The sequence below is a fragment of the Meriones unguiculatus genome, unplaced genomic scaffold (genome assembly GCF_030254825.1).
Source record: "Meriones unguiculatus strain TT.TT164.6M unplaced genomic scaffold, Bangor_MerUng_6.1 Chr5or6_unordered_Scaffold_109, whole genome shotgun sequence".
Lineage (NCBI taxonomy): Eukaryota > Metazoa > Chordata > Mammalia > Rodentia > Muridae > Meriones > Meriones unguiculatus.
Genome location: NW_026843720.1, coordinates 45,764 through 60,053, shown reverse-complemented (window position 1 = coordinate 60,053; position 14,290 = coordinate 45,764). Strand labels below are relative to the sequence as shown.

The 14,290-nt window shown below is 40.9% G+C and overlaps 1 protein-coding gene across 1 annotated transcript; it reads left to right on the top strand.

The window, feature by feature from the left end:
* Positions 1-360: 360 nt before the first annotated feature.
* LOC132651972 (C-type lectin domain family 2 member D11-like) lies at positions 361-8,881 on the top strand. Its single transcript, XM_060376875.1, has 5 exons — positions 361-489; positions 5,260-5,385; positions 6,323-6,501; positions 7,072-7,178; positions 8,143-8,881. The coding sequence occupies exons 1-5, from the start codon at positions 402-404 to the stop codon at positions 8,264-8,266; spliced, it is 624 nt and encodes a 207-aa protein (XP_060232858.1). The 5' UTR covers positions 361-401; the 3' UTR covers positions 8,267-8,881.
* Positions 8,882-14,290: the final 5,409 nt, after the last annotated feature.

Sequence of the window (14,290 nt, the reverse complement as noted above, 5' to 3'; positions counted from 1 at the left end):
GCTATTGAGTGAGACCCTGTTGTAAAATAAACACTTCCTCCAAGTAATAACAGCAACTTTCATCAAAGCAGTATTTTTCTTAAAGAATCAGTGATAAGTATGGAACATTTTCAAATTCTAAAGCATTCATCAGTTTCATATATTTTATTTAAAGTTCACTTCATTTCTTGACATAACCTCCTACTTTGTAATTCTGTTTCTCTGCCAAACAGAAAGCTATGTGCTGAGAGGTGACTTGCTAAGGACTGATAAGGAGTGATTGAGGAATCACCTGACTGGGCTGGGTTGGTAAAGTGCATAGTAGGAAGCACATAGAGAACACAAGGCTTTTCTCCCTCTCCAGGCTTTCAAGTTTCAAACCTCTTCCTGAATTCAGTGAGAGACTTCCTCTTGGCTCACAGATGGGTGCTGCAAAGACTGAAGAGGCGTCCAAGGGCATGCTGAAGACAGAGCCCGCTACTCCAGACTGCCTGCAAGAAGTAGACATGGGTAAGTATTTCAATGTGATTGAACCAAACTAAAAGGACAGAGGGGAGATTCACCAGGAACACATAGGAGCTGACCCTCTTGCCTGTTAGCCTGTCATGGTGGGTCACTTTGAAGTGGTCACGATTGAAGGCCTCTGTTATACTAGTTTCTCTAACAGAGTATAAAATGCTCAAGTGTTTCTGGGCAGGAGAAACAAACAATAAATTTATTCTAAGAGCCCAAGCCACAGCTTTGTTTTTGGTTTGGTTGGTTGATTTAGTCTTCGTTTTGTTTTTCATTCTTTTCTTTACTCTGTGTTTGGTGTGGGTGTGTGTTTAGCTTGCTGCTTCACTCTAGTGAAATACAGGAAGTTGCTACAGAACATGCTCGTTATGTCCCAGAGTGAAGGAAACTCTAACGGCACAACTTTCAATGTGCACAGCTGGGGATGTCATCTATGGTGCTGGGACTCATAGTTCTCAGGCCCACTGTGATTCAAAAGAAAGGAGGGAGGTGAGGTGCCTTGGGGGGCTGGCTGAACCCCCTCCCCCAACCAGGGGCTCCTCTGGCACATCTATGTTGTGGTACATTATTGAAACAAAGGATCCTGTGGAATTTATGTTTCAGTCTTCAGAAAGGAAACTGTCTTCTGTATTTGAAAACTGTCTGCTTTATTCTTTTATTTTTATTTTCTCTACCTTCTTCCATTACTTTAATTTTTCTTTGCTCCCCTATTTGGTTTAGTGAAAGAATATTGGCTTTCCTTAAATACAGTGTTCATACTTAACAACAACAACAAAAAACAAGGTAGAGAGGAATGTAGATGTTTTTTCAGTTTAGCCAATTATTCTCATAGCTGAAACCACTTTTATTTGCTGCACAGTTTCATATACACACTATATTTCTGTGAGAGAAGTTAGCCTGAGGTGAGAATTTATCATTCTGTTTCTGTATATGCTTGGGATTTTCCATAACACACTAAAGGCCACATATGCAAATAAATAAATAAATAAACAAATAAATAAATAAACTTTCAGAAGTGAAACACCCACATGGGTGTTTTTGTGGCGGGAATATTTAAAGAAAATTTTGCATGTTACCTGACTGAAAAAGAGAGCCATGGAATTTGATTACTGAATTCAGAGGACATCTTTGTTTAAAGTACAACTACAGAGAAAAAGTGTTTGAGGGCAAGACGTTGGTATCAGTTACCAAACAAGGACTAAAACTTCCAGAAGACGAAGAGGAGAAAAATAAACAAGAAGAAAAAATGACAAAGTTTGAAAACCTCTGCAAAATTATGTAGGACATTTTGGAGAAAAAGGTTGAAAAGGTGGTTGTGTCAAACCGATTGGTGACATCCCCACGCTGTATGGTCACAAGCACATATGGGCGGACAGCAAACATGGAGTGAATCATGAAAGCTCAGGCCCTCCGAGACAACTCAACAATGGTTACACGGCAGCAAAGAAACATCTGGAGATCAACCCTGATCACTCCATTATTGAAACCTTAAGGCAAAAGGCAGAGGCTGACAAGAATGACAAGTCTGTGAAGGGTGTGGTCATCTTGCTATATGAAACTGCACTCCTGTCTTCTGGCTTCAGTCTGGAAAATCCCCAGACACACACTAACAGGATCTACAGGATGATGAAGCTTGGTCTAGGTGTCGGTGAGGATGGTCCTACTGTGGATGACAGCAGTGCTGTTGTAACTGAAGAAATGCCACCCCTGGAAGAAGACACATCCCGCATGGAAGAAGCAGACTAAGCCTCACCAGAAGAACTATGTGTTTACACTGACCCTCATTCCTTCTGATGATATATTTTCCAGGGTTTTGGTTTATTTTTGTTAACATTTAAAGCATCTATGGCATGAAAACTAAGGTAAGATACAATTTCTTTCTACTTGTGATACTGTGATACTTTAGGTTTGATTCCACAGGTTGATAGAATGTTTAAGACATAATGTAACTTACTGTTAACTTTGTGGTCTGAAGTGTTTCGCTGTTGAGCTGGATTCCTTAGACCAAATCATTTGTCACTTTAAGTGTTCTGAGATATACATGTTTAGAAAGGACAAAAATTAAGATGGCTTAAGTTTCATCTTACAATTTTTTTTAGTCCCCTGTGGTTTTAATTCTGCATGTACTAGTCTTAGAAGAACACAAGTTAAAAACAACTTGACAAGAATTCCCCTTATGGCTTGTTTTTCAAAGTACAATCCCTAAGCTTCTTCCCTAGGTCTTGTAATTCAGCAAGGCTTGTGAATGGAAATAGTGCCCAACCACATTCTGCTTTAAAAGGACCCCGTTGTACAATGGTTAATAAACCTCTTGCTTTTGCAACGAAAAAAAAAAAAGGTAAATACAGATGAGATTAAAAGAAAAGAAAAGAAAAGAAAAAGTGTTACAAAGTTTCTGTGGACCCAAAATCCAAAAGATGTGGTATATTGTTTACCAACACAAAGAAAAATAAATTGGATTTAGTATAATGAACACTCTGCTCTTGTCCCTAAAAAGGGCTCTCTCTCTCTCTCTCTCTCCCTCAAGAAATTGTACCTAAAATGTACTGATGGTTTTAAAAACCCCATGGTAGGAACTGAAGAAATAGCTAAGAGGTTAAAGCACTTGTTGTTCTTCTAGAAACTGATTGTGAACATACTATATTTGTTTGCATTTGACAATTATTCCTATATAAAAATCAAAGTCATTTTGTATGTTGACATGTTTTCCCACAGCACTGTAATATCATTCATTATTTTTGAGTCTTTTTAATAGAAATTTATATGTAGATATATCCATGCACTCCTTTATCTTTATGAGGCTTGACTGTTATTTGTTATTCCTGCCCTATTGTGCTGGATAGGACTTTAGAGTCACACTAGAACAGTGAGCAGACACCTTGACCTTGTTCTGTGTTACTGGGGAAAACATTCATGCTGGCTGTAGTGGGATGTTTCTGTTGGTGTATCATAGACACATGTCTTAATTAGGATTTCTATCACTGGGAGAAAACACTATGACCCAAGCAATTTAGGGACCAAATGGTTTATTTGATGTTTATTTCCATATCCCTCTTTATGGCTGAAGGAAGTCAGGACAGGAACAGGGCAGGAAGCTGGAGGCAGAAACTGATATAGGCTATGGAGGGGTGCTACTTACTTGTGGCTTTGTCAGCCTGCATTCCTTTAGAACCTAAGACCACCAGCTCAGGGATAGCACCATCCACGATGGGCTGGCCCTTCACTAATTAGGAAAATGTAGGGGAAAGGAGAATATGACCTAGAAGTGATAGGAACTTCACAAAAAGACCAACAGAGCCAACTAACCAGGGCCAGGAAGGACCTGCTGAGACTGAAACACCAACCAAGGACCTTGCATGGACTGGACCTAGGCCCCCTACAAAGATGTAGTTGGTGAGCAGTTCAGGTCTCATGTCGGTCCCCTAATAAGGGGAGAATGGTCTCTCTCTGACATGGACTCTCTTTTCAATTACTTCCCCTCTGGGAGGTAGGCACACTCAGCACTGATATGACTTGAGGAGCTGGGGTGGATGGGAAGGGGGCTCCCCTTTGCTGAGGAATAGGGGCAAGGGATGGGGAAGAGGAAGGGCTGGTGGGACTGTGAAGTGAGGAGGGATGGGGCTAAGACTAGTATGGGAAGGAAGAAGGGAAGGAAAGAACGAAAGAAGGAAGGAAGGAAGGAAGGAAGGAAGGAAGGAAGGAAGAAGGAAGGAAGGAAGGAAGGAAAGAAAGAAAGAAAGAAAGAAAGAAAGAAAGAAAGAAAGAAAGAAAGAAAGAAAGAAACATTAAAAACAAAAATTGGAAACCACAGGATTTCCCTGTGTAACAGAGCCCATGCATCATCCTGGACACACTTTCTAGACCAGGCTGTCCTTGAACTCACAGAGATTCTTCTGCCTCTGCCTCCACAGTGCTGAGAATAAAGGCTTCTGCTACCACACCCACAGGAGATGTTCTCTTGTTTGAGTTCTCTTGTCTCAGATGACTTTAGCATTTGTCAAGTTGACATATAACTACCCAGCAAAAAACTTTTTGATAGGATAAGGAAGTTGCTTTAATTCCGAATGTGTTGATAAATGCTACTTTGAATTTACATTGCATTTTGCACATGATTTTGCTGATTTTATTGAAATGCTGTTTTTAATTTTCTTATTCTGTTAATATGTTGAACTCCATGTACTTTGTTCATAAGAGTTAGTGGGTTGGTTGGTCCCCTAAGAGTTAGTTGGTTGTTGGATTAGTTAGTCAATTAGTTGTTAGTTAGTTAGATACACAGACAGGTTGAAAGAATGAAGTCTAATTTAGTTCATCTCAGTCTTACTCAATTTTAGCCAAAACTGGTCTTGAACTCCTGACTCTCCTACCTCTACTACCAATGTACTGGAACCACAGTCCTGTGCTACCACACCTGGCAGGTTGCTTTTATACTTTTATTGTTATGTACCCTATGTCCTAACCAGGTCTGTTCTTATGGAACGAAATCTATATATAACCTTATTGATATCTCTGTTCAACCTGAGCTTCACTCGTTCTGTTTCTTGCTCTTTGACTGGCCCTTAGTTCAACAACTGGAAGACTCTGTGACAAAAATTCCGTTTCCCTTTCCTCTAGTCTTCTCGGAGCCAAAGTCATCATTTTCAGACTGAGACCATTGGTGAAGGGGGTTTACACTAGGGAGTGAAATCCAAATCTACAGTGATTCTGGGTAAAATTATCTTTTTCTACAAAAGGTTCCTGAGATTGATGTTCTCATGTTGATATTTTCAGGTAAAAAGCTCCAAGGAAAATGTCTCAGAATTGCCTCCCTTGAGTCTCCTGCTATGCTTTACATCAGCTATGTAGTGATCACAGTCCTCACTGTAGCAGTAATTGTGCTTTCTGTTGCTTTGGCAGGTAAGTGACTTATTTTCCAAATTCTGTAATATTCTATCCACATTGACAACCTCAGTAAATACTTACTGACTACTGTGAGCCAGGCACTATGGGAAGGGCTTGAGAAAACACACTGGAACTTCCTGTTCTCTGGGAACTCAGGCTCCAGCAGGAAGCTGCAGTGAAGGAACAGCACAGGCTGTGGTGTGCATAGGAGGCCAGGCTCAGCATCCCTGGGAAGATGACATCATCAAGCTCTAGGCAGAGATGCAGGAGACATATGTCCACCCGGGGTAACTGTCTAAGGCAGAGAACAAGGAGAGCAATACCCAAAAGAGGAACCTCAAGGAAGTGTGAGGACAAAGAGGAGTAATATGGCCAGGAAGACACAGTGGCTCTCCCCATTACCCATGGTTTTAGTGACCATGTTCAATTGTGTTTTCAGCATATTAAATGGACAGTTCCTGAAGTAATCAATTTTTAGGATGTTAGTACCACAGTGTTCAGAATAGTGTGATAAAGTCTCACACTGTCCTCTTAGGCACGTGAACCATCCTTTAGAGCAACATGTCCACACTGTGTATGCTACCTTCCCAACAGTTCTTGCTGCTATCTCGATCATCAGGCCGACTGTCAAAGTAGGTGTCCATACAGAGTGCTTGTTGCTGTAGCAACCCCCACTGTAGGAAACAATCATCCAAAGCACAAAAGTGAAGACGTTATAGAAATCAATGCACTTCCAGGGAGCCCTGCTGTCAGTGAGCACCTGAGAGGGAATGGGACTCAGACCCAGGGAGGGAGACCTTTAGATAAAGGCCCATTGTGTTCAGGAGAGGACTCCTACAGATCAATTGGGAAAGCTACAATCAAATTCACACCTCACATGTGAGCACAGGAGGGGAGGCCAAAAAGAGACAACACATGCTTGTAATAATGCATTGTGTTTTCTAAATTTTAGTAAGAAAGAATGAACAGACACCAGTGAAAAACACCTATGCTGCTTGCCCATTACACTGGATTGGATTTGGAAACAAATGTTTTCATTTTTCTGAATCCACAAGTAACTGGACCTTCAGCCAGACCTCCTGTGTGGCACAAGAGGCACAACTTCCTCGATTTGACAACCTGGAGGAGCTGGTAATGATCAGGGATTGGGTTGTTTCTTTGTTCTGTTGACTATATATTGCCTAGAGATAGGGAGTGTAAAGATGAAGCATGAGGAAGTTTCTCACCTCAATCAGGTGGAGACATGGGGAACATGTGAGTGTGTGCTTTTGTGATGGTCACACACATCTGGATGAAGCTCTGAGACGTTGAAGAAACATTACTGCATGTCGTGCTCACAGTTAGTCTGAGAGGTCAGAGGTGCCATTTTACCCAGATACCTGGTGGTCATGAGTGTTTTTCTCCAAGCTGGCACATGTTGTATACTTAAGGTGACAACTCTTAAGAACAGCAAGGGGTGGCTTAGCCAGGAACCATGCCAGCCACACTGGGGTGTGTCATTAAATTTGGTACTTTAATAGAAATGAGGTACTTTAGAATTACAGATGTCAACTGGGTCCACTGAGAGCTGGAGGCTGTTACACCTCTGTGACCCTCAGTTACACCCTCCTGACATCTCTAGAGGAAGCTGTGGAGTGGAGAGCCTCAAGGATCATCTGAAACAGAGACACACATGTATTTGCTTTCTGTGTTTCATGACAGGGTTTCCTAAGGAGATACAAGGGGACTTTGGACTACTGGATCGGTTTGCACAGAGAGTCACCACAACTCCCTTGGAGATGGACAGACAACACTGAGTATAACAGCACGTATGTTTGCAGATGCTTTTCCTTCTACCGTGTTCATGTGCTGTGATCACATGTGAGTTGTGGCTCTGAGAGATGAATGGCTGCTTAACGTGAGGCCAGCTGTACTGGAGAGGAAGAATAATAAACTCTTGGGTTGCAGGTGTGCCTGGGAGGGAGGGTGTGTGCTACACACAGGAGTCAATCCCCAGCCAACTCCACATCCCCACAAACTTAAATCCTTTGGAGATTCTCCCATGTATTATTGGCCATCATTTCCAAAACCTTTACTTAGTGTGATTTTACTCAAATGATGGTGGCATCTGGGGGAGGTACTGTCTGCTTCTTTACCAACTTAAAACTTTTTGTTGATGATAAATTCCCTGTGTGGGATGTAGACAGAACCTCAGATGGGCAGTGAGGGCTCTGAAACCCTCGAAAGACTGTAGAACTGCTAGCCAAGACTCATCAGTCATTGTACAGCCATACCTGTCCACAAAAGCAGAGACTCCAAGGGCATTGGAAAACCACCCCTAAAGTCTTGTTATCCGTTGGCACAGGGGATAGTTCTTGGATTAGAGCACATTGTTTTACTAGAATTGTAAATCACAGACCCAGTCATGTCCATTATTAAAACCATTTCAGCAATTTAATAAATGGGTTTCCTACTATGTAAAATGCTTCAAAGCAGAACTAAAAATCCCTCTCCCTGAGGCCACCATGCCTGCACTTCATCTGAACATGTCAGCAAGCACCAGTCAACTGCTTTGTACACATATTAAAGGATTCATCATGAATGAATGACAAAGGTGTGGTGTTTATAAGAAAGCCTGGAAATACTAAAGCTGCCAGGTGCAAAACTGGCACAGGACTGTCTTTCTTTGACAACATTCATGTTACAAATAAGCAGGGAGATGGGTGAGATTTTGTTGCAGGAGTGAATGCAGTTCTGGGCTCCGCAGACTTACTGCTTTTGGTTTCTTTTCAGGTTTCCCATCCGGGGAAAGGAAAACCATGCCTACCTGAACAACAATGGGGTCAGCAGTGCCAGGGTCTATGCAGATCAAAGATGGATCTGTAGCAAACCCAACAGCTATACCCTCCAGTGCTAAAATTCTTTTTCTCCTTTCTAGCCTTTGCCAAAACATGCTTTTAGCCTGTCATCTACAGTTGCTTCTCTTTCACATCTTCCCACATTGCTATCAAAAGGAACTTAGAATATTCTTGACATCCCAAATGAAAACCATCTTGAAGAAGTGCACATACAGGGGATTAGTAGAACATGGTTGAGTCTAACATAGATGTCGGCACTCAGACCTTAAGTGTAAAGTACAATTGTGTTAGTGAATCCCACTTTTACTTTTGTGCAGAGAAGTCTTTCTTTTGAGTCTATGAGACCACAGAAATGAGTTCCCAAAAGTGTGTGTGGATGTTATATGGTGACAGATACCTGTAAGGTGAGCTACTTAAGGGTTGAAACAGGAGAGTCACAGGTTCACAAGTGAGAAGTGAAGTATGGGAAAGCTCCCATAATGATAGGAAAGATAGGAATCTGTAGCATCTGATAATTTGGGAAACATATTGTACGTTCCTTTCAAAATTTATATCAACACACAGAAAATTTAAAATTTAAATGAATTTGAAATTTAAAATGTATTTGAAACTAAAATTTAATTTATGCTCTTTAAAACTTAAGAGACCCTGGCAAAATTTTCTTCATTTTTTAATGTTTTTACTTCCAGTTTTACAGTTATAAGTATAATTGTATAATTATACTGTTCTAAGTATAATCTATTTTATAAACAAATACCTTTTTAATTTCACCACATTTATTTATTTATTTATTTATTTATAAATCACAGTTTATTTTCTATGTTTTTTATATTTCATTATTTATTAAATTTTTATTTTTATATTAATTACATTTTATACACCTTGTATAAACTTTATGCACCCGGCTGTACTCCCCTCCCTCATCCCTTCCCAATCCCATGAGATGAGGGAAGGAATCCAAATAATCCAATTAAAAAACGTGGTACAGAGTTAAGCACAGAATTCTCAGCAGAGGAATATCAAATGGCAGAGAAACACTTATTCAAGAAATGCTCAAAATCCTTAGTCATCAGGGAAATGCAAATCAAAACAACCCCAAGATTTCACCTTACACCCATCAGAATGGTTAATTTCACCATTTTATTGGATTTATTTCACATCAAATTGGAGTTAAACTCCTTAAGTACTCAATACTTAATTTTGCACTAGCATGCATGTTATTGGGTCCTAAAAAGAAAGTATTTAAAATCTTTATACAGTTAAATACACTGAACTGATGAGTCCCAAAAAGGACTACAAAAATAACAGGCTACAAAGCATCTCCTGATCTTTTTATCTCTTTCTCTCCGTTTTGTTTTATAACTGTTTGATTTGCCAACAGGGGGTGGGGGCATGTATCCATGGTAGACCTCCTGGTCTCTGAGAAAAAAAAAGATGAGGTGGGGAAAAGGAGGAGAGGGGAGAGGGAGTTGGGAGGGGAAAAGGAGATAGATGGGTGATGGAAGTGGACTGGTAGGAAAAGAGAGAGGGGAAGCTGTGATTGACATATAAAGTAAAGAAACAAAACAAAAAAGACTACGTTTATATCTATTTGATATGTGCTTATTGTTTGTATAAATGTGTGTGTGTGTGTGTGTGTGTGTGTGTGTGTGTGTGTATGGAACTGGAGTTAAAGACTGATGTGAGTGGTCATGTGGGTGCTGGAAATGGAACCCAGGTCTTTTGCAAGAACAAGTACTCCTAACTACTGAGCCATCTCTCTAGCCTTTTCCTCTCCCTCTCTTTTCTTTTATTGGTAGAGCTGAGCAAGCCTTGGGGAAACAACATGTATCCATTTGCCTGCAAATTTCATGGCTACCTTGTTTTTAATAGCAGAGTAGCATTCCATTGCATAAATGTGCCTCAATTTCTGTATCCGTTCCTCCATTGAGGGACATCTAGGCTGTTTCTAGATTCTGGCTATTACAAATAGAGCTGCTATGAACAAAGCTGAGCAAATGTCCTTGTTTAATGGTGTGGCATCTTTGGGGTATATTCCCAGGAGTGGTATAGCTTGATCCTGAGGTAGTACTCTTCTCAATTTTTGGAGAAAGCACTAGATCCAGATGAATTTCCAAAGTGGTTGTACAGGTTTGTATTCCTACTATCAGTGGAGGAGGGTTCCTCCTTTAACATGCTTCTCAGCATGTTGTCACTTGAGTTTTTGATCTTAGCCATTCTGATGGGTGTAAGATGGAATCTTAGAGTCGTTTTGATTTTCATTTCACTGATGACTAAGGATGTTGAGCATTTCTTTATGTGTTTCTCTGCCATTCGATATTCCGCTGTTGAGAATTCTCTGCTTAACTCTGTACTCCCTTTTTCAAATGGATTATTTAGTTTGTTGGTGTCTAATTTCTTGAGTTCTTTATATATTCTGAACAGGAACTTTCTATCAGATGTAAGGTGGATGAAGATCTGTAGGCTGTCATTTTGTTCTGTTGACATTGTCCTTTGCTTTACAGAAGCATTTTAGTTTCAGGAGGTCCCATTTATTAATTGTTGATCTTAGAGCCTGAGCTGTTGGTGTTCTGTTCAGGAAGTTAAAGATCATCCTGAGTGTGGTAACACAGAAACAGAAAGATAGACATGTTATACACTCACTTATAAGCAGATATTAGCTGTATAATATAAGACAGCCATACTAAAATCTACAGACCTAAAGAAGCCATGCCTTTCTACCTCAGTGATCCATATTAGAATTGGATTATCCTACTTCAAATTAAGCAAAAACACTTCACAGATGAATTCTCTATTTTAGGGTTTTACTTAAATCCAAATGTAGTCAAGTGGACAGCCAAGAATACCCATTACATGGGCCAAGCAGCTATAGAAGCAAAGGTCCCAATGGTGGACAGTTTCAATTCTCCTTGAAACATGAAACCTCTTGGTTCCTTCCTGTCCACAGTTCAGAAGCCAGGAAGAGCTCTGGTTTTCTTATCTTCTAAGCAAGCTGCCTTCCTGCCTGCTGTGCAGGAGGTGTAGCTGACACTAAGCATGACTTCTGAACAGCTTTGGAATTGTGGCCCTAGGTTTTCAAGGCAGAAATACATTGTAGGAATTCATCAGTGTTAGCCCATCACTTAAATGAATGACTTTTGATGTCTTGAGCAGGGAATGCTACAGTAGCCTTTGAGGCCATTGAAGATATCAGTGTTCCTTTGAGGCCTGTGAGTCTTTCTTGCCCCAGGGGTCATTGGCCACTGCCTCTGTTCTTGAGGACAAAGGGAAAAGAAGCAAGCATTGAAGCAGAAAGAGATGGGGATTGGTGGGAGAGAAAGGTGGGATTGGCAGATGGGTTATATATCTGAAGCACCTGGCCCAGGTGATGACATAGGATGCTGATGGTGACATAGGACCTTCTCAGAACCCAGAAGGCCCCTGAGGGCAGGACAATTGAATTTCCTGCACAAAATAATATTCCTCTTGTTTAATTACAAAATGGAGAGCTAGGGTTTGGTGGTGAGGCTGAAATGAGGATGGTGGAGTGTCCCTCATGCAAGGCAAGTTAATGTATATAAGTGTAGGTTCACTGGAAGCAACTCTTAGTCACCATGCAAGAGAAAGAGAGACTGTGCTGGTAGAGATCTATCTCACCCAAAGGGAAAAGGTCCTAGAGGAAGGGTTTCAATGTAAGTTGGTGAGAGCAGTAGGAAATGTTAACACCAACAAGAAGGGAAGCCTCACCAATCAGCCAGTGTTACATTGGTGAAAGAAATAGGCAAAAATAAACAAAGATGTTGTTTGAGGTTTTTCCACTGTATATACAATTGCACTTCTTGGTTGCTGTTTTTAAAATGTATCCTATTGAACTAATTTATTCAAAACTACCCTTAAGACCCAAAGAAATAAGGGAGGAGTAATTATATATTACATTTAATGCATTAATCCTGAAATTGTTCCTGATGGATGTAAAGATGTAGAATGAAAACAGGCTAAAGAAATCTCAGCCACCAAGAAAGCTCCCTAGAAGATCTATAAAGGAATCCTTTACCTGAAGATGAAGAGAAACACAACGAAGAGACCACTGAGAAGAAGAAAACCATGCTTGAGGACATATGAGAGATGGAGAGAGTGAGATTGTTTGCTAGTGAAACAGATGTTTTTTTTTAATTTTTGAAGACATGAATGAACCTCATACTGTTTTTCTTTTTATTTTCTTTTTTTATTATTTTATTAATTACAGTTTATTCACTTTGAATCCCCCATAAGCCCCTCCTTCCTCCCCTCCTGGTCCCAGACTCCTTCCCCCTTCTTCATGCATGTCTCCCCCCCAAGTCCACTGATAGGGGAGGTCCTCCTCTCCTTCCTTCTGATCTTAGTCTATCAGATCACATCAGGAATGGCTGCATTGTCATCTTCTGTGGCCTGGTAAGGCTGCTTCCCCACTCAGGGGGAGGTGATCAAAGAGCAGGCCACTCAGATTATGACAGAGGCAGTCCCTCTTCCCATTACTATCTAACCCACTTGGACACTAAACTGCCATGGACTACATCTGTGCAGGGGTTCTAGGTTATCTCCATGCATGGTACTTGGTTGGAGTATGAGTCTCTGGGAAGACCCTTGTGTCCAAATTTTCTTTTTCTGTTGCTCTCCTTGTGGGGTTCCTGTCCTCTCCCAATCTTATTATTGTTTTTCATGACACATGTATTAGTTTTCATTCCCACCATGGTAAGCAGCTTTCCTTTCCTTCATATCCTCCTCAAAGTGTCAACTCTTGTTTGGCAGTTGGCAGAGGGTGGGGTTTGAGTACCTAACCCTGACTTTTGTGGAGGATTCCTGTCATAATAAATATTGACCCGGATTTCATAAGTGGGTATGCACAGCTGTAATAATCTTAATCAGACCTGATGTTTTCAGCCTGTTGAGATACAGTAAGTCATGGCTTCCTGGTGAAATTTCACCTTCATAGCTTGAGTTCTTGAGATTATTTCGGTAAGAACCCATCCAATAAGAAGTTATTGCTGAAACAAAAATGACATAAATAGCTATTTTGTTTTCTTCTTAAAGTAAGTCTCTTGTGAAAATATTTCTACCAAGGTATCTTTCTGATCGCTTGATTTCAGATCTAACACCCACATGTGCTAAATTGACCCATGGAGGAGGACTCAGCTCACCCTGAGCAGCATCAGAAGGCTGGTGTCAATACTATTCTAAGAGGCTGCGTGCACATTATCAATTATGAGAATATTCCCCTCAGATTTGAGCTCTGATGGGGTCATTGTTTCCAGGTGACAGATTTCTCCTGTGTTCTCATCTTCTCACAGAAAGAATTCTCCCAAGAGAGTTTGAGCACAAGTTTGTTTAACAAGGCAAAGTAATGCTGGAATGTACAGTACACTCCAGAGCAACGTTGGAGCAGGCTGGCCTGGAGGTGGGCAGCAGAGCACTGCACTCTGCATAGTGCAATTTACAGATGGTTCTTACGGTCCCAACTCTATGATGTCATTGGTAAGTTCCCATCTGGGGAATTTCCTCTATCTTCCATTAAGGAAATTGTCCAGAGCCAAGATGTCCGCACAGTTTTTCTTCCATCTCATTAGCATATTCACTGGTGGCATGTATAGTCACTGGGAAAGTTCCCTGGTGCCTAACTCTCCTACTGGAGCTTCAAGGATGTGTGAGTATAAAGGAGCATTGCAAACCTCAGGAGACACAGCAACCTAGACACAGCTGTAGCTCCCTTGATGGCCTCCCTGGTCAGGATGTCCCTAACTAGAGAGCGATGGGTACGTATGTCCCTGGCTCCCTCCTGCTCATACCTACTCAGCTCTTAACAGCTGCAGATATTGCTCTTGTTAACTCTTGATGTATAGTACTGCTTCTCTCTGAAAGGTTTTCCTAGAGATTTTTTTCCTAAAAAAAAATTTCACAAATGCATTGTTCTCTGGTGTTGATATAATAGAAAGTTATGATCAGCAAGCAGTCAAGTATTTCTTTCTGACAAGTAAGAATACTGAGATTTTCTGATGGCTCAGTGTTTAGGAACATTGATAGCTGTTGTAGAGGACCTATGCTTGATCCGGCACCCAGACTGCAGCTTG